This window comes from Podarcis tiliguerta, assembly GCF_965153285.1.
Source record: "Podarcis tiliguerta genome assembly, chromosome: 1".
Lineage (NCBI taxonomy): Eukaryota > Metazoa > Chordata > Lepidosauria > Squamata > Lacertidae > Podarcis > Podarcis tiliguerta.
In genome coordinates, this window is record NC_139534.1 from 103,338,130 (window position 1) to 103,359,339 (window position 21,210).

The following is a 21,210-nucleotide window of genomic DNA, read 5'->3' on the forward strand; positions in this document are numbered from 1 at the left end:
TACAAAAGTCAGTAAAGGAAACCCTTCAAATAGAGGACTGTCCTATGTGAAGTGAAACACATGGCTGCCTGACCCTGGTCTGATTTCTTAATACATGTGGGCCATTGTAACTAGTTTTGCTTTTGGATATGAACGATTCATGCTTCCACATTTTGCTATTTTAAGCTAAGTGTGCTGTTGTCACAGAGAATGTCCTGAAAGCCTTTCTTGAGACTAAGGGCTGTATTAGATAATCGAGACCACCAGGCCTGCCCCATAAGTGGGTGATGGCAAGGTCTGATTTTAGTGAAAAGTGGGTGGGTGGGTGAAAGTAGCTGGACTTAGCCTGGTCTAACAGCCTACGTAACTGCAGCCTCTTCCTCAAAAACATTTTCTCCCAATCAAGCTTAATTCCTGTATCACAAAACAACTGAAGAGGTAAGTGCTGTTACGATATTGAAGCAATGATGCTGCAAGCTGATTGCTTGGAAAAGTCATGTGATGTTGGGAGTGTCTGTGGGAAACAGACAGCACCGGAATTAGCTCAGAGTGTAATATGAGCTGCACAGAAAGTGCTTGCACAGTCGTCTGCTGGAGTTTGATGAGAGCAGACATGATTTCTGTAATGCTGCAGAGACAGGAATAAAAGCCATGTAAATACGTTTCTGTCTTATCTCTTTCCCCTGCCGGGGGGGGCAGGAAAGAGTGGTGTGTTCTTCTCACGCTGAGAAGGATCGCCTATCGCAACCTCTGCCTGGTCCCTGCCGGGAGAGCAGACCGGGAGGTCAGCAGGAGACCGAGCCGGGTGCCTGGGAGAGTTGCCAGTTTCTCCTGATAAAGGCTCGGAATCCAACATCTGGTAGCAGGAGCCGATGGTTTCATTCCATGAAAGCTGCGAGAGAGGTTGGTGGATCGTAACTTCATCCTCTGCAAAAAGATAAAGGAAGATATGGTAGCGGGCAGATGCAAGCTGCAAGACCGGCAGAGCACCGGAGCAGTCAGTTTTGCTGATAAGGTAACGAGCAACGGAACCCCCAAGGTATGCTGATTTTATGGGCTAAAAGGGTGAACGCAGATCGAAGCTTCTCTGGTTCACAAGAGCTGTTTTTTTGGATTAAAAACGGCACTGAGAGAGAGCCACATTCTGCGCATACCAGGGCCAAGATAAGAAGCTTGTTGTTCAAGCTTGGAATGTCCAGTTGCTAAGCAACGAGACGTCAATCTTTTCAGCTACTTCGGAGATAGTTAGCTTGAAAAGGAAGTGGAAATCTACTGGCCACCGGAAGAGGCTGGGACTGTGAAGAGGCTGGAAAAACACTGGGTAAACATTCCAGCGTTTGTTTTGTCTTTGGCAAACTGCTCTTGGAAGGGACTTTCCAGAGCTGCCTGTGTTTAGCTGCCAAACGACTCTTGGTTTTTACAGGCTCGAGAGTGAGAGCTGAAGCTTGGATTCAAAATGGATACCAAGAAAGGGGGAGGCTTACCTTACCCACCTCCACTGACTAATGACAATTATGCCTCATGGTCAGTAAAGATGAAAGCCCTGCTACAGAATCAGAGGATTTTTGGGGTGATTGAAAACCCCATCCCTGCTGCACCAACGCCAGGTTGGAATTCACAGAATGTCAGAGCCAGGACGGCCATAATTCTGTGTGTCTCAGATGAACAGCTAGTGCATGTTCAGGATTTGGAATACGAGCGTGAGATTTGGGAAACGCTGCGTAGAATACATCAAGAGAGAGACAGACTTGCTGCAATAGATGTCAAAGACAGGGGGAGAGAAGCTCGGAGAACTGACACCCCCAATGCTATTGCAAGAGAAGAACAGGCTGTTGCTTTGAACGTTGTCCGTTGTTTCAAATGTGGACAGACTGGGCATCTTCAGCGGAACTGTAAGAAGCCACGTCAACAGATAGGAGCTAAGGGGAGCTCTGCAAAGCCTGAGGCGTCAGGCAAAAGTCGTACCAAGTCCCAGATGAAACCTGGAAAAGCATTGCTGTCAACAAAAGCCGAAATTTCAATGGAGAACGCTTTTGTTATTGACACGGGTTGCACGCAACACATGACGTCGCGCCGAGAACTGTTTTCAACGTTTAAGAAGCAAAGCTTCACTGTGAAACTGGCCAATGGCCAGGAGCTGGAAGCGATCGGGTTTGGGACTGTGTATCTTGAAAGTCTGAACTTGACTATAAACAATGTGTACTTGGTTCCTAATTTAAAGTACAATCTGCTGAGTGTGTCGCAGATCACAAAGAAAGGACTGAAATTGTCCTATGATGAAGAAAGCTGCAAAATCTTCAAAGATGGAGAACTGTATCTTTCTGCCAGAGAGAAAGATGGACTGTATTTGTTGACTTTTGATGAAAGTGATTGCATAAAATGTAATGCATCTGAGTCTAACATGATTTCTCTTGTAGGTATGAAGAAAGGAAACGTCAAGAAGACTACGAGAGTAACCAAAGCTTTTCAGCGAGTGTATGCTGATGTGATTGGTCCTCTAGCACCTTCTAGAGGCAATGCAAGATTTTATCTTGTGTGTGTGGATCATTTCTCTCATTACGTGTGGTTATTCATGTTGAACAAACCACAAGAAGCCTTAGAAAGGTTTAAAGAGTTTTGTGGCAAGGTTAAGGATATTCATGATGCTAACATTGATTGTCTTTTCACAGATGAAAAGCCAGTTTTTCTTTTACAGGATTTTCAGGATTTCCTGCATAAGAAAGGAATAAGGCACAAGGTTGCTGTTTCAGCAGATGCATGGAACAAAGGTGTCTGTGTGCAAGTGAACAAAGAATTGCAAAATGGGATGAAGGCGCAATTGCTGAGTTCACATTTGCCACATGAGTTTTGGGCTGAGGCTCTATCATGTTATTGTTACTGTTGGGTGAGAAAGGTTTCCAAAGGTATGGAATGTTCTCCTTTTGAGAAGCTGTTCCACAGAAAACCTTCTGTCGCACATTTTAAGGTTTTTGGATCTCAAATCAGGACAGAAACTCCAGATGGAGTGAAGAATGCCAGAGGCATTTTTGTGGGTTATGAAAAGGGTCTCTACAGAGTAATTTTGTCTGAATCTGGTCAGGTGATTCTCACAAAATTTCTAGAGAGTGCTCCTGAACAGGAGAGAGTAATTGTTCACACATATCCCACTGAGGACGATTCAGATGATGATGATGATTTTACTAATTACAGTGGTACTGAGAGTGACAGTGATAGCTCGAAGAGCTCAGTTGACACAGTCATTGAGAGGAAATCTCACACAATGGCTAGACCTTCACAGGTGGAGGATGAACCACTGTTTACTATTGGAACTGGTTCTCCAAAGAGTCCTGAGACTGAACCAGTGAGCAGAGAGGATCAGCACCTCTTACGCAGGTCCGAGAGAGTTACAAAGGGAGTACCACCCAAGAGGTACTCAACAGAGGTTGCTAACTCAGCTGTAGCGTGTGTTACTATTGTTGACAACTCAAAACAGGTTAAAGCTGTGTCTAAGTCAGAGACAGAGACACAACAGGGAGTTGCTAAGCGTAACACTACATTCCCTAGCCAAGGAAATGCAGATGCACTCATTCCTTGGAAATCAGACAACCAGAGAGGTACACTGGGGAAACCAGTGGCGGGTAGTTCCAAGGGTGGAACTGAAACAACAGGGGAGTGTTATATGTATAACAACTGTTTGTTTTCTTCTCTGGGTCAAGCTTTGATCGCAGCACACATTGAATCAAATGGGGGAGGATGTTACGATATTGAAGCAATGATGCTGCAAGCTGATTGCTTGGAAAAGTCATGTGATGTTGGGAGTGTCTGTGGGAAACAGACAGCACCGGAATTAGCTCAGAGTGTAATATGAGCTGCACAGAAAGTGCTTGCACAGTCGTCTGCTGGAGTTTGATGAGAGCAGACATGATTTCTGTAATGCTGCAGAGACAGGAATAAAAGCCATGTAAATACGTTTCTGTCTTATCTCTTTCCCCTGCCGGGGGGGCAGGAAAGAGTGGTGTGTTCTTCTCACGCTGAGAAGGATCGCCTATCGCAACCTCTGCCTGGTCCCTGCCGGGAGAGCAGACCGGGAGGTCAGCAGGAGACCGAGCCGGGTGCCTGGGAGAGTTGCCAGTTTCTCCTGATAAAGGCTCGGAATCCAACAAGTGCCTGGGGGCCACTGCAGGGAAGGATGCAGAGGTAGAGCTAGCTGCCCGTGGGGGCACGGTGAGTGCCGAGTATCCCAGGGGGTGGCGCGGTGATGTCAACCCCCCCCCCCAGGGATGGCACCCGGGGAGGACCGCACCTACTGCACCCCCCTTTCTCCACCAGTGGAAGGAAGATATTGTAGGGGGAGAGATTAGCAACCCCACCAGCATGCCTCTCTTCCTTTATATGTCAGAAAGGCACACACATCTTTTATACATTATTGAACAGACCTAGATTTAAACAAACAGATATTCTGCTGTAATGTCCAGTTTGGCCTGTAGCTGAGGCAAAACTTCAATTGCAAGGAAGGCATAGTAAATATTGGAGCACTGATAGCATTAGAACCTTGTTATTGATGTGGTTTTGGAACATAAGGTGCTGCTGTGAGGTTTGCAGCCAAAATCACAAATGCATGCTTTGCTAGACAAGCACAGGGCTAGTACACAGAGAGTTATTGAACTTCCTAGATAGAACCCTCTGTGTGTAGTCACTCCCTTTGTCTCCTCTGGGTGAGAACTCTGTAACAATGGAGACAATCATTTATATTTCCTTCTGCCTATGAGATTTCCTTTTCTACCATGCCTTCAAGCTGAGCAGACCTGTATGGCTGACGATCCATGTTAACTAAGACTACCAACTTTTGTTTTACTGTAACTTAGACATACTGTTTTTGCTGTATGTGCTGCCTGCATTTAAATGTAAGTAAAACCTTTTTCTGTTTATTTTACTAAAAACGTGTGGATCATTCTCTGCAACAGGGGTGAAGAGGGGGAGGTCTGCAGACCACTAGTTTGAAGGGAATAAAAAGGTGTCATTGCCTAATTTTGTATTTCTCCCACACATGGGATAGGAGGCTTATATCTAAATCTAAATTTAACCCTCAATCCATCTCCCACAGTTACAACTAGGGTTTGCTGTAGAAGGAGTAAAGTAAAATCTTCTGCCTTTTTCTTGTATGCATCACAGGAAAACAAAGCCTGTTTTCTACATCATCTATCTTCAGAAAATGGGGACACGGGTGGGGCTGTGGGTAAAAGCCTCAGCGCCTAGGGCTTGCCGATTGAAAGGTCGGTGGTTCGAATCCCCGCGGCGAGGTGCGCTCCCGTTGCCAACCTAGCAGTTCGAAAGCACCCCCGGGTGCAAGTAGATAAATAGGGACCGCTTACTGGCGGGAAGGTAAACGGCGTTTCCGTGTGCTGCGCTGGCTCGCCAGATGCAGCTTTGTCACGCTGGCCACGTGACCCGGAAGTGTCTCCGGACAGCGCTGGCCCTCGGCCTCTTAAGTGACATGGGCGCACAACTCTAGAGTCTGTCAAGACTGGCCCGTACGGGCAGGGGTACCTTTACCTTTACCTTTATCTTCAGAAAAAGTGACTTTGTTTCCAGTCCACTCCGCAGATATTACTCAGTAATAATTTAATTCAAAAAGCTGTTGTTAAGCGTAGCACTCATTCTACTAAATAAATTCTGTTTGATCCTGCTAGAAGAAATATTGTATCAGTCATTAAATTTCATAGCATAGTTCTAATTAATTAAATAACATTAAGTCACTAAAGAAAACATGAGAGAGGGACCATGGATTTTTTTGTATATAGCTCACACACTTTATTTTAGGGTCTTTATTAATTACTTGCATCGGCAAACTGAAATTCAAGCCTTTTGTTTTTTTTAAAAACCCAGTGTCAATTCTTGAACAGTTCTTTTACATCTTAAAAGAAGAAACCTGGAATACACGACTGGCTTAAACAATCATTTTTACCATATGGGCTCTGGTGTGGTGATTCATCAACTGAAGGAAATAATGATCATGGAAGCATAATTTGAAATGAAAAGTTTCCAATAAAGGAAGCACCAGGGTATCTCTAGATGTCAGGAGGTGTAAAGAGAATGGGTGGGAGGATAAAAAATTGAAACGATAGCTTTACAGTACAGTCTGCTTGGTTAGCATGAACTGCAGAGCAAGTCGTGTTTTCTTTTTTTCATGCAGCACTGCCTAGTAAATTGAATGTTTATGCTTGGGTAATTGTGCAATACATTATTTAAGAAGGCTTCCTATAATAGTTTAAAAGAAAGGGGGAAAGTCTATGTAAATATCACATAAGCAAATTGTCTAATAAGAAATGGGCTTTCTCATGGTCTTCTGCATTTCAACCAGAGGTAGGGGGTGAGTTTAAAGCATAATATCCTAATATTCTTTCCATACAGAACAGCTGGAAAAGATACCCTTGCAGAGTTTCTGTAGAGGAGTGTTATTGCAACTTTATACTCTTTTAAAATGACATCAACAGTAGCAACTTTACATATCCCAGTGCACTATTACCTAGCATCAGAGTGTTGGAGAGAAGGGAACAAACCTTGGATTAGTTAAGAAAAATCACTTTGGTTCTTTATTATTTATACCCCGCCCATCTGGCTGGGCTTCCCCAGAGCTCATTCATCTCTGCTGAAGTTCTTACAAGGTTTGGAATACCAAGAAAGCTTTAATGCATAATTACCTGGCCCAGTTTGTAATGGTTCTGCTGTATTCTGAACTAAGTGCCAGAGAACAACTGAGATCTTCTCCAGCTTGGAATGTACAATGAGGTTCTGAGCATAGTCAGCATGCAACACCCAGAGCCAGCCAGCTACCTTATAGCTAGCTACATGTACAAAATGCTAACTGATAACTGTGGATACATGGCTAGCCACTGAGCCAATTAACCTTTTGTTTGTTGAGTATCTTCTCTCAATGGTTCCTTGCAAATGTATATGTTAGTATTGTCACTCATACTGTCATAAAATCTTCTCTTTCGCCATTTTCCTCCCTATTGGGAGGGGCTGGTTGAATTTCCAGGCAGCTCTCCACCATACAGTGGTACCTCGGGTTAAGAACTTAATTTGTTCTGGAGGTCCGTTCTTAATCTGAAACTGTTCTTAACCTGAGGTACCACTTTAGCTAATGGGGCCTCCCACTGCTGCCGCTGTGCGATTTCTGTTCTCATCCTGAAGCAAAGTTCTTAACCCGAGGTACTATTTCTGGGTTAGCGGAGTCTGTACCCTGAAGCGTATGTAACCTGAAGCGTATGTAACCCGAGCTACCACAGTATTTTGTTCTGGGAAAGGCAACTCCCAGGAGACAATATGATAAAGCACATGTACACAGCACTATTAGACCACATATGCCAATATTATGAGCCACGAGAGAGCTCTCAGAAAGCGGATGTCTTCCTGCCTGCCACCCGCCAAACACTTGCATGGGAAAAGCTTGCAATTTCCAAGCTCATATTAGATCAACTTAAGGGAGGTTTGCCTGCCTTTAAAGATCACCAGCTAAATAACATGTGTGGTATTTGAACCTATTTCATCAGTCTGAGTCCAGCACTCTCCTTTTCTATTCCAATTTACCATGATGAAAAACTTCACTGAGAATGTTAATAGCATAAACCAGTCGTTTAACCAACCTAAAAATTTTCTCTTTTCGATGTGCCACGCAGCTTCTTCTAGCCCATAATCACAGTATTTGTCTGTAACTGGCAGGGTAACTCTCATCACCCCATTGAAACAGCCTGTGTGTAGCTTGGTAGTACTCCTGAATGCTGCTTTGTTCTTTGAGACGCTAGTGGCTGCAGTAGGTACAGATGCTTTTAATCAATTATCAATTTTATATAGAACATAATTATATCAATTATATACTAGCTCTGCTGTTTCCTAGAGTAACAGTTCCTGTCTATGGAAACCACTGTCACCGCCAGCGGGTTGCCATATGTCTTCTTTTTCCGGGACACATCCTCTTTTTCATGGATAGAGTTGTCATAGCGATCCAATAGAAGTCGGCAAATGTGTCCTCTTTTTTGCTCTTCAAAATAAGGCAACCCTACAGGCTCTGATCTTTCATTTTTTAAAGTAAGACTCTAGTCAACCTAGAAGGAATGTTCTACAGCAAATGTGCAGGTACCCTTCTAATCATTTTGTGTGTGAAATGAGCCTAAATCCTAAACTGCTACTATTTCGCTATGTCCTTTAGTGCACCTTTCTTGCTTGTGTATTATTTTCTCTGCTGTTTGTCCTTCCATTTCCCCTAGCAACCAGGATGCATCTTTCCCATGGCGGGTTCAGTCTGAGATCAGGTAGTCCCTAGAAGTTCTTTTCTGCAAATACTACTACACAGAAAGCGTGGGTGGATGCAGGAGCTAAATAATTCATTAAGAATTATCTGTATGGTTATCTTACAGTATAGTACATCTGATGTCCTTTTAAATGTGTTGTGGATGGAGGGGCTTATTGGTTTGTTTCTGCTGGTATTTGTATTTTGTCTTTTTATATTGTAATTTTGTGTTGTGGACTGCCTTGAGATCTATGGGAATAGGGTGGTATACTAAATAAATAAATAAATAAATAAATGGATAATGGTATACATGTCTACTTAGAAGTACCTCTTTGTGTTTAATGGGGCTTACTCCTCGATAAGTGGGAACAGGATGGCAGCAAAGGCATTGGTATAGGATTGGCAGTGGGGGGGAAACAGAATTTTGGTGTCTTTAACAGTGGCAGAAATTCAACATGTTTAGCCTTTTCTGGTATGGAAATACGGTTATGAAAAGATGCACAGGATCCACCCAACTGCTGCTCTGTTTTCTTTGTTTTGCTGCCTGTCAGCAGGGGTGGGCTTTGGTAGTACGGTGCCCTAAGCAAGGACAAAAAAATTTGGGGGCCCCCATAAATATTTCTTATTTTCATGTTCTCCTCCATCTCGCCTTCTATTCTGCATGCCCTTAGCATGGAATAGGTAGTGGGAAGCTACTTGTGAGGCTTTTAAAAAAATGTGTGTTTTGGGCTATAACCATTTTGAAGTTATAGAGAGTGTCTTAAAGAAATCATGTTTAATTACCTAAGACATCCCTGCCAAAGCATAGAAAACAGTTTTGTAAAACTTGCTTGTTAGTACACATTTTTACAAAAGATGATTCAGTCTATGTGTAGTCGCAAAGGGAAAATATTTCTTGAGTGACGTGGATATCTATATGTCTGGTGATGCTAATATGCATAAGCAGGGGGTTACAAACCTTTTATGCCAGAGGATTCAGCTATTACGCTTGTTGCCAGAGCATGAATAGGATCTCTTAACGGCCATTGATGTGATATTTAGAGCAGTAGTAGGGAAGGAAGGCTATGTATGTTTATTCCCAGTGTGACGTGTTGTAATTTCATGAGTGTGTCTGCCTATCCCTATAGATGTCCACAGATGTTTGTATATGGAGACAGGACTTGGTGCCATAGTGTGTGCAGCAGCTGGAAGCTATAGGTGCAAGTTAACATAAGGATCACAGTGAGCGAAGATGGGTTAAGGTGCTTCTGCAGTTGCCGTTCTTTATGGTGACGATACAAGCGGCAAACAAGCTGCAACTGTACAGCAGGCAGATTGTGAAGCACAACATCCCCACCGAGCCTGACTGCTGCGCTGCCCATTAAATAAGCATGGAAGCAGCTGCTACCACTTCCCCTCAATTGTTCAAGGCTTTCTCTCAGTAGCCGCTGCTACCCGGAGGGAGAAGGCTAACAGGTGAGCAGGGGATGCCAGTGACTCCATGCTCTTGGCTGTTCTCTCCCCCTGGGGGAAGGTAGCCAGGCAGAGGAAACATCATTTCTGCTCATCTCTCACCTGCTCTCTTGCAAGCAGCTCCAGCCAGTGCGACTTTGCCGTTTACACTTCCTCGGACAAGTGTGCTGCAGCAATGCTACAAGGAGCAGTCGCTGTGTGCTCACCTGTGCATATACATTCTCTGTATGTGTTTGGATCCAGCAATTGGGATTGGGCCAACAGTTTGGACTGACTGCAAGGGGTTGGAAGTGGGTCAGGTCCCACCAAGCATGTTGCTGGGGCCCCACAAAATCCGGAGCCAACCAGGTTAGACAGGAGAATGGGGCACATTTGGGGTTGAAGGAGGAAGCATGTGGTGGAAGGCAGAGAAGTGAAATGGTATAGGTTACAATGAGATAATCGCTTGCAGGGAAAGGTGGGGAAGTGAGAGGGGCAGCTCCGAATTTAGGGCGGTGCTGGCAGTTCCCCAGCTGCGGGGGTGCAAAATTGAGAAGATCCATCAGCGAGCAGATCCATTTGGGGGCGCCAATTTTTGGCATCGCACGGGGCGCCATGTTAGGAAGATCACCACAGTCCTCCCCTATTTGGGGAGAGGGGGTGTCGGATGTCCTGAATACAAATCGGCACAAAACATCTGGATCAGCCAAGGCTGCGCTAGGATGTCCGCTCTGAGGGAGGTGGCGCTGAGAAGATAAGGAGAGGACGAAACAAATGGGGGGGGGGCATAGTTGGCTCGAACCTGAGCGCGCCAGTGCCCGCCTGGGCTTCCAACTTGTGGCTTTTCCCGGCGAGGGAGAAGAGGAGGCTGAAGCGGCACCACAAGAACCCGGGTCGGGTTACCACTTACCGGAGGAATCCCGCTCGCCCTCCTCGACTACTGACTGACTGAGGAGAGCGGGAGAGCGCCTGGCCCTCTGGAGCAGCTTGGCGGGAACTGGAGGCGAGAGAGCGAGAGCAAGTAGAGAGGCGCGCCGGCGCCGCCTCCCGCTCGCCTTCCCCGCCTCAGCCTCCTCCCGCCTCCCCTTCGTCGGCTCTGACGCGCCTCCTGCCGCCTATTAATCATCCCTCCGAGCCGGCAGGCTGCAATTAATGCCAATCGGACTCACGGCGGCGCCCGGCTCCCTCTTCTCCTGCTTCTGGACGGCTCTTTCCCGCGCCGCTCCTCAGATGCTGCCAAGCTGCGTGAGGAGGAGGAGAAGCAGCGCAGCGGCAGCCGGAGAATGCTGACGCCCTCCTGCCGCCGGCTGGCCCGAGCGCGGGCGGCGCTGTGAGCCCGGGCCGACGGGGCGGAGGATGGCCCCTGCGCCCGGCTGGTCGCGGGCGCTGCTGGAGGCATGGACCCGGCGGCGGGCGCCAGGAACTCCTCGGGCGCCGCCAACGGCACGGTGAGCGGCGGCGGCGGCAGCGGCGGGAGCGAGTCTCAAGGCAGCAGCGCCATCCTGATCTCCTTCATCTACTCGGTGGTGTGCCTGGTGGGTCTGTGCGGCAACTCCATGGTGATCTACGTGATCCTGCGCTACGCCAAGATGAAGACGGCCACCAACATCTACATCCTCAACTTGGCCATCGCCGACGAGCTGCTGATGCTGAGCGTGCCCTTCCTGGTCACGTCGACGCTGCTGCACCACTGGCCCTTCGGCTCGCTGCTGTGCCGCCTGGTGCTCAGCGTGGACGCCGTCAACATGTTCACCAGCATCTACTGCCTGACGGTGCTCAGCGTCGACCGCTACATCGCCGTGGTGCACCCCATCAAGGCGTCGCGCTACCGCCGGCCCACCGTGGCCAAGATGGTCAACCTGGCCGTGTGGGGCCTGGCCATCGTCATCATCCTGCCCATCATCATCTTCTCCAAGACCGAAGCCAACACGGACGGCACGGTGGCCTGCAACATGATGATGCCCGAGCCCAAGCAGAAGTGGCTGGTGGTCTTCGTGGTGTACACGTTCCTCATGGGCTTCCTCTTGCCCGTGGTGGCCATCAGCCTGTGCTACATCCTCATCATCGCTAAAATGCGCATGGTGGCGCTCAAGGCCGGCTGGCAGCAGCGCAAGCGCTCCGAGAGGAAGATCACGCTGATGGTCATGATGGTCGTCATGGTCTTCGTCATCTGCTGGATGCCTTTCTACGTCGTGCAGCTGGTCAACCTGTTCGTGGAGCCCGACGACGCCACCATCAGCCAGCTGTCGGTCATCCTGGGCTACGCCAACAGCTGCGCCAACCCCATCCTCTACGGCTTCCTCTCGGACAACTTCAAGCGCTCCTTCCAGAGGCTGCTGTGCCTCAGCTGGATGGACAACGCCGCCGAGGAGCCCGTCGACTACTACGCCACCGCCCTCAAGAGCAGGGCGTACAGCGTCGAGGACTTCCCCCAGGACAACTTCGGGGAGTCCGGAGGCATGTACAGGAACGGGACGTGCACCTCCAGGATTACAACCCTCTGAGGACAGGCCTCGCCGCTCTCCCCCACCAGGAGAGGAAGGCCGGATCCGGGGAGGGGACGGGGGTCGAGAAGAGGGGGCGCCAATGGGTCAGTGCAACCCCCAGCAGGTTGGTGGCTCGAGCCCACCCAGGGACGACAGGAGTCCTGCGTTGCAGGGGTTGGACTAGATGAGCCCGGGGGTCCCGTCCAACTCTGCATATGATGTAGCTAGAGAGAGCAGCACTGCACTAGTTGCCCATCAAATGGGGAAAATATGTGTACGCGCGCGTCCTTTCTGCTCAGTTGAACCCGGGCACCCTTTCCCTCTTACCTGCAGCTGCTTTGGACACCCTCGTCGATCAATCCACAGCTCGCCCAGCAAGACTTTGATTCCCACCACCTCCCCAGCGCTGCGCTTTGGGTACCGGGCCATTGAGTGTGGGTCGGTTTGTGGATCGCTTGTTAGATCTTTCTTTCTTTCTTTCTTTCTTTCTTTCTTTCTTTCTGCCCCACCCCTCTCCCGAGTTGCTCCTTTTGTCCACGTCACCTCTGCTCTACTTGCTGGTGGCAGATCACAAGCTGAGGTCCGTTGCGTTCAAGGCCCCCTGGGAAGAAGAGACGTGGCTTTTTTGTCAACCAAATCGAGACCTAGCTCGTCTTTATTTGTTTAAGAGGCGTTTGCTTACTAAGAGAGAGGGATGGAGCGGGAGAGGTGCTGGGACTCCAAGTTAGCCCTCTAATTTAGAGGACCCAACCAATAAACACAGGTGTGTGTGTGTGAGTGTAATTTCTCACTTCTGAGGCTGGAAAGCACTCTTAACATGCTCAGAGGGCGCTCACATAGACTGGCCAGAGGGGCATTAAACGAGCCTTGCTTCGTTGCCTCAAACTCCTCCAAGTCTCAGAAATCATGTTTGGCAAAGCGAGCGCACAACTAGGCGCGCGCCTCGAGCGCTTTTCTCTTCTCCGGAGAGGCAGAGGAAGCCAAGAGCTTCCCAAACGCAGGAGGCAACCGACCCCTATGCAAGAAAACAGTCCTTGGGGGCAGCATAGATCTTCGATCTGTCTGTAGGCAGCTCCGGAAAAGTGCGAAGCTAAATACGGTGTCGCTTCCCCACACCCCGCCCCTGGACACGAAATTTCTGTTTGGCATTCAGCGGCGCTCAAGGGGAAATGGCAATCCGTTTGGAAAGGGAAAGGAAACCGGCCTGCTGGAAAGCCAGGCGATTATGTCGTTATCTCGCGGCAACAGCAGGCTGCTGATAAGAGCGAGATAAATAGCTTTCCCTACACCCACCCGCACCTTCCTCCGTGACAGTCGAGAGCCCGGGCGCTGGGCGCTCCCAGCGATGTTTGATCTGGGAAGCGTAGCGCTGTGTGGGTACATATCATAAAGGTGTGTAAACAAAGGAGGTTAAAGAGCTGCCAGGACTGTGTGATAGGCGGCGTCAGCGGTACGAGGGCGGGAAATTAAGGGGGCTCCTTCTGTTTGGAGAAAAGAATTGGTGAGTCAGACTAAAGAGACAGTTTATCTTAAAGACTTTCCTTTTTTTAAGGGTGCCAAATTATTTCAGCTACAATGCACAAAGTACTCCCTACTAGGTAGTAAATCTGATAGACTTCTGGGGAACGGGCCATTATTTAGTAGTTTGGGGAAACTATTCAATGGTAAAGGGACCCCTGACCATTAGGTCCAGTCATGACCGACTCTGGGGTTGCGGCGCTCATCTCGCTTTACTGGCCGAGGGAGCCAGCGTACAGCTTCCGGGTCATGTGGCCAGCATGACTAAGCTGCTTCTGGTGAACCAGAGCAACACACGGAAACGCCATTTACCTTCCCGCCCGAGCGGTACCTATTTATCTACTTGCACTTTGAGGTGCTTTCAAACTGCTAGGTTGGCAGGAGCAGGGACCGAGCAACGGGAGCTCACCCCGTCGCGGGGATTCGAACTGCCAACCTTCTAATCAGCAAGTCCTAGGCTCTGTGGTTTAACCCACAGTGCCACCCACGTCCCATTCAATGGTAGCTTAAGATAAACCAATAGCATTCAAGACAAATCAAATTGCCTTGCCAAAAGAATCCTAAGGCTCACTTCTAGATGGCCTAGAGACGCTCACAGGAAGGGTCTGATGTAATAAGCTATAGCTACACCCTCTTGTCTGGCTCCAGCCTTTTCATAAGTGACACACCATCTATACTTTTGGGACACCTCCACAAAGTACACACGGGCTGCCAGGTGTAATGGGCATTGCTGCCCCTGGAGGCTTGCCATGGGCGGTATTCTTAGTAGAATCAGGAGGGATATTTCCAATATCACTAGGGACTTAAGGAGGAATCTAAGACCAAGAGAACTGCCAAACTGGGTCAAGTCAAGTGGACCCATTTGACCAAACGTCCTTTCTTTGAAGCAACCCAGGAGGAGACCCTACAATAAAAACAAACTGTACAGAAACAAGGTGCTGGGGTAGGGAAAGATCCAGCCCATTGCTACCCCACCCCATTTCCAAGCTGCAGGAATTTGTTGAAGCCCCTTCCCACTTTTGCCTTTGCAGCCCTCTTCACCATTAATTTGTAATACACTGTCTAAGTGCTCTGCTGTCTGTTCCATTTCTGGGACTCCTGTTTTTAAATGTGAGACCAATCAGGTTTTTATGTTACTCAATATACTTGTGTTTCTGCTCTGTGAAAATTATTCTCTTTAAAACTGTTTTCTTTTGGAACAGCTTTTGATGTGCAGCAGTTTTTGGTAATTATTCAAAAGCTGAATTAAGAACAATTCACAGGTTGGAATTGTTCAAGAAACTTTCTGGGGGGGTGGGGGGCTGTAACCTTGGGGGAAATTCCTTTTTGTTCCTTACATTTCTGTGTCCTGTCTTTTGTTTCTATTATTGTTGTTCATGTCCATGTCTGGAAAACCAACAATGTTTTGTTTCATATATGACAATAGTTAAAGTGCAATCCCTCATACTCCTTCCTGTTTTAAAATAATCACAGGTATACAGTCTGATAAAATATATCATTTTGCCTTTTATTTTTACACCGTTGCATAAAATTAATGCAAAATGGAAGACACTGTGCTCCGGTGATGTACTTCAACTCTTTCCCACTAAATGTACTCTTCTGATGATCGGGAACACTGAAAATTGCTTAAAATTATGTACCCATAATTATGTAACAACAACTTGTAATAAGTAGCCTGAATATTACAGCTATAGTTGTCTGGTACCCTTAATGAAAGGACCAAATTTTCTCTCTGACTGCAGTGCTGTTAAATTATACATTTCAGGTGTAAAGCAAAAAAAAGTAGGAGATGTGGTTTAACAGTGCTGCTTGCTCACTTTTTTCTGAGATCCCTGCTCCAAATAGCCTCAGTTTGGCTGGACAATGCCCTTAAGTCCCACTGACGTTTAATGAATTAAAATTGCAACTCCCCCTTTCTACAAAGTTGCCGACTGTCATAGGATTGCATTTATCCCACTGAAATCTTCAAGATTTAAAATTATTTAAATTTGGCTGGATTGTGTGCCTTGAATTTGGTCCGTGACAGTAAAAGAAAGAGGGGAAACAAAAGAACAGAGGGGATAGGAAAGGGGTTAATGTGTGCAAATGAAACAACATGTACTTTTGCCTAATTTCACTTGGGGGTGTCAAAAGGCAGGCTGAATGTAATTTGGACAAGCCCCCATTGCCCCCATTTTATACAGCGATCCTATCAAATGCTGCACAGAAACTGGTAATGATGTTGATTCATGGAACTAAAGGGGGGGGGGGAATAAGTTCAATTATTGGGGTTAGAGACAACTAGATTATTTCAATCACCAACACAGAAATTATTGATTCATGCTTAAATATTTGAGTCTGAATTTCAGTTCCCTCATTTTTCTGTAGATTATTCATCCGAAACCATTTTTATATGTTTGCTAATTGTACCTTGCCTCCCTGAAGAGCTTATTTAGAGAAGCTCCCCTTTCAGTGTATTAGCTCACATGCCACCAAATAGAAAGGGGGGGAAATCAGCAAATTGTTCACAACTGACAGAACCTCCATTGTGCCAATTTTTAATTAACGTATTTATTTTTATATTTTTTGAATGACTTTTCAAATCTGGGTCACTGTTTCTTTAAGAGGGTTTCAATCTCTTACGCTGTCATTTTCCCCTAGCAATACTGTAATTCAGTGTTAGCTTAATAAAGAGATGTATTAAACAATACTCTGCAATCCATTTTCTACTGCTTCTGTACAATTGCTCAACTGGCTTGATCCTGAACAGCTACTGAGAAAGTAAATTTCATTCAGTGTATACACTGAAGATAAGAAGATAAGACATTAAATAACACCACACTTGTTTATTTTTCGCCATCACGCAAATACACTTTGACAAGTGGGTGTTCTGCACTAGGCAGACTAAACCAACACAGATACGGGAGTTTAGCCGAATTGTCCAGCCTTTGTGTGGGAGACCATAGACAAATAACAGAGATATTGAACTGCTAACATAAGACACTGTTGGTCATGATTGCCTATGGACAAAGAGGGCTATTACATTATTCCTGCTTTTTCTTCTTTTATGTTTGGCAATTTGAATGGGAACAAATATGATTTGATACTGGAAGCACTTACAAAGGGGCTGCAGTGGGGCTGTTTCTCCTATGGGGAGACTTTACAGCAGGAAAACATTAAAGTTCATAGAAGCACATGTTAAATTTCACAGAAGATGGCACTCTTCCCTTGAGAGAAAGCAGCTTTTGATGTTTGTTTACCATACCAAAGCCTCTGCAGCTGTTTTTCATTGTGTTTTGTTTTAAGTTTGGGCACAGAAATAGAGTGCTAGCCCAACTCTCTAAACTACCCTGAACCATCATCCATGGCTGCTAGTTGATGGCTATGCTCTGTCTCTACGTTCAGTATGTTTCTGAATACCAGTTGCTAAAAATTGCAGAAGGAGAGAGTGCTCTTACACGTTTGTGGCTTTCCCAAAGGCATTTGGTTGGCCAATGTGAGAACAGGATGCTGGACAAGATGGGCCATTGGTCTGATACAGCAGGTTATTCTTACCTTCATATCCATGTGATTTTAAACAGATGCAATACTGATTATCCAAAAATGGAAAGATACAATGATTTAGGAGGAGGGACTTAAAAAAGAAGAAGCATCTAAACAAGGGTGGATAATCATGCCACTGTTTGGAGATGAAAGCAATAACCAAGGTTATCACCATGTATGTTTGAATTATGGTGCTGGAGGAGACTCTTGAGAGTCCCATGGACTGCAAGAAGATCAAACCTCTCCATTTTTAAGGAAATCAGCCCTGAGTGCTCACTGGAAGGACAGATCGTGAAGCTGAGACTCCAATACTTTGGCCACCTCATGAGAAAAGAAGACTCCCTGGAAAAGACCCTGATGCTGGGAAAGATTGAGGGCACAAGGAGAAGGAAACGACAGAGGACAAGATGGTTGGATAGTGTTCTCAAAGCTACCAGCATGAGTTTGACCAAACTGTGGGAGGCAGGGGAGGACAGGAGTGCCTGGCGTGCCCTGGTCCATGGGGTCACAAAGAGTCGGACACGACCAAACGACTAAACAACATGTATGATTTATTAGAAACCCTAAGATTAAACTCGCCAGACAGAACAATTTCCCTGCCCCTTGCATGCTGTTCTGGGGGGCTGCGCTGACATCCCCCCCACCAGCCAATTTCTTTGGGGGGGGGCAGAAGCCCCACTGTGTAAGCAAAAGCCCTTAACATGGTTCATTAGGTGAATCCTGCTCTTTGTATTCATGCGAAAAATAGACATTTATTAATATATTTTAAGAAAGCATGGACTGCGTAATATAAAATATGTAAGCAGTAGACAAAAATATATACAAATATAAAAGTTAAACTAAAAAAACCAAATTGCACGCCATATGAAATTGTTCGTTGTATTCTTGTAAAGGTTCCATAATGTTGCTGCAACCCCACCTGAAGGCCTGTTGCTGATAAATACATGCTGAATGCATGGCTCTGCCCACAAGGCCTCGTCACCTCAGCACAGGGACAGCAAGGCAGTCTCTAAGATAACTTGGTGCTGAGTTGTTTAAGTTTTTATAAACTAAAACAAAGATCTTAAACACGGCCCAGTAGACATCTCACAAATGGTATCAGGTTTTGGTGATAGGCACAGACCTGTTAAATTAGTTACAATCCTTAAATAAGATGTGCTGTGCCAGCAAAATAATTGCTTAGCTTATAGCTTACCAGCTGCTACACCAGCACAATATCACAAAACATTCCATTGGCGCTGCATGCCAAAGCACCAGGATTAAACCCTTAGTTTGGAATTCAGGGTGGCGGCTGCTCGGTTAAACTGTACTCCAGCATTTCCCCAGCATAAACAATTTGCCTTCCTTTTTAGAACCACCAGGGAGGCGGGTGGCGCTGTGGGTTAAACCACAGAGCCTAGGACTTGCCAATCAGAAGGCCGGCGGTTCGAATCCCCGCGACGGGGTGAGCTCCCATTGTTCGGTCCCTGCTTCTGCCAACCTAGCAGTTTGAAAGCACCTCAAAGTGCAAGTAGATAAATCGGTACTGCTCCGGCGGGAAGGTAAACGGCGTTTCCGTGTGCTGCTCTGGTTCGCCAGAAGCAGCTTAGTCATGCTGGCCACCTCGGCCAGGCTCCCTCAGCCTTTAAAGCAAGATGAGCGCCGCAACCCCAGAGTCGGTCACAACTGGACCTAATGGTCAGGGGTCCCTTTACCTTTAGAACCAAAGCATCCTTAATTACAGTAGGATAAGATACTGATATAACTGAAGATCAGTAAGTTCTATTGGAATAGAATACATTTGTGCATGAGCAGGGCTGTCTTTAGCAGATGTGGCGCCGGGGTGCAAATATCTGCCCAGTGCCCCCAAATTTCCATGGATGGGGGGGAAGCCAAGCTGCGCACTGCCAGCCATGGGCAGGGGTGCAACTCTCCCCCATGCCTCTGTGGGAGAGCAATCCCCACAGAGGCTTGGGAGGCAAGCTGCATGCCCGCCAGCCAAAGGTTGACGGGGCGCAGCTGGCAGGCGTGCAGGGAAAGGGGCGGCCACTGGCAAAGCAGCGCAGCTCCCCCACTCACTGGGCGCCCCTGAAAGGCCGGCACCCTGGCGCAACAAACCACTATGGGAAAGACGGCTCTGTGCATGAGTAAGGTCTGATTCATGCGTTCTGCTGCTGGCATGGTTTTTCCCTTCAGAACAAGATCCATATGGCAAACTGGGTGCATGAAGTGAACAGCAGGGTCCCTAGCAGAAAGGGAAGTTTTTAATGTTTGATATATTATTGCATTTTTATATTTTGCTGGAAGCCACTCAGAGTGGCTGGGATGGTGGTATTATTATTATTATTATTATTATTATTATTATTATTATTATTATTATTATTATTATCTCTTTCAGAAGTGATGCTTAATGCATGTGGGATGAGGAGTTTGAGTAGATGCAATCAAACTCCACCATCTATAATCATGATTGTGATTATAACATTTGTAGGGTCCAAACTGGAACAACAGGCAGTGATTGAGTTCCATCAGATGCAGATATACAGAATTTTGATTTTCCTAAGTAGCCATCTTTCGAGGGTGGGGGAGCTTTTACATATTAGGGTTCAAAAAGATCTCAAACTGATGCATTCCTTTAAGAAATTTATCATATATTGTCATTTTTCAGTATCCCAGTTCAGGATTGCATAGTTTTTAAAGCTCCCCTTGTAACCTCAAAATGTGTAATGCAAATGTATTATGAGCTTCCCTTAATTTCAATATTCATTGAAAACAAATATTTCAAAATATGCACATTTTGATTCAGAACCTAGTCACCATGAAGACAGCACACTGAAAAATGCAAGCAGGAGTTGATGGTTTCATTTCATTTGCCTGAAATGGCAGGGTTCGAAATAAATATTCCCATTATGATACCCACACACCAAAATCATATCCAAGAAACAGAGAAATAATAAATGCATAGAATAAACTTCATTCTTGAGAAAGAATTGATTTATGTTTGGCCTCCGCTATTTCTAGGCTCTAGAACTTTATCAGTCTCCAGGGATTAGCCATTGAGAAAATGAATCACAAATCTATGGAGGCAAATAAAATATTTTCTTCTCATTATGCATTCAACACTGCAGAATTCTCTTGTGCAGAATCCCAATGGACTAATAGCTAGAGACCTAAGTTTATAAAAAGAAAAATGCATGTTCAGCCATTAACTCTCTTGCAAAGAAAATAGGAGTGTACTGCAGACTAAGAGTAGTCAAAAGTCAAGGCACATGGAATAAGAGACTGAAGTTGCTCGGCTAGATCAGCCAAAGTAGTGCCTGCCAGATGCTGGTGGACTACACTTCCCATCAGCCTTAGCCCACATCACCAATGGTTAAGGATGATGATGGGAAATGTAGTCCAGCAACTTCTGGAGTACTTCATATTGACCACCCCTGGACTAGAATACTGAATACAGTGGTACCTCAGGTTAATAGCTTAATTCTTTCTGGAGGTCTGTTCTTCACCTGAAACAGTTCTTAACCTGAAGCATCACTTTAGCTAATGGGGCCTCCCGCTGCTGCCGCACAATTTCTGTTCAAATCCTGAAGCAAAGTTCTTAACCCGAGGTTCTATTTCTGGGTTAGCAGAGTCTGTAACCTGAAGCGTCTGTAACCTGAAGTGTCTGTAACCCAAGGTACCACTGTATTAGAGGTTTAAGTTTTCTTCTGAGAAATTCTTTTCCTGGATAACGCACACACGGGGGGTGGGGGGAGTAGTCCAAGTCTACTGCTTGTCTTTATTATCAGACCTATCACCCTACCCTCTGCTTCACCCCCAAATACTGCTAATTCTTGCAGGAGAGGGCCTACAACATAAATTGAGGTCCTATGGGTACTTGAATCTCTCATCTTTGCTTAGGAGTGATGAGATTGATGGCGGGTAGGGATTTTGATGTGGATGATAAGAGTTGGATTGGCAGAGTCCATATGGGATTGCAAAACAGGGATTATTAAAATGTCTCATGGCTAATTTAAGCCCACTGAT

General features: G+C 46.2%; 1 protein-coding gene across 2 annotated transcripts in view; it reads left to right on the forward strand.

Moving 5' to 3' along the window:
- Positions 1–6,621: 6,621 nt before the first annotated feature.
- SSTR1 (somatostatin receptor 1) overlaps positions 6,622–21,210 on the forward strand; it is a 172,505-nt gene continuing 157,916 nt past the window's right edge. Inside the window, exon 1 of one of the 2 annotated variants that reach the window (XR_014514390.1) lies at positions 6,622–13,829. Coding sequence is in view for 1 of the 2 variants with exons in the window: in XM_083453222.1 (XP_083309348.1) it covers positions 11,077–12,183 (1,107 nt within the window). In the remaining variant the exon portion in view is untranslated. Of the gene's footprint in view, positions 16,373–21,210 lie in introns of those variants that run through there. The other variant, XM_083453222.1, reaches the window with a different exon arrangement.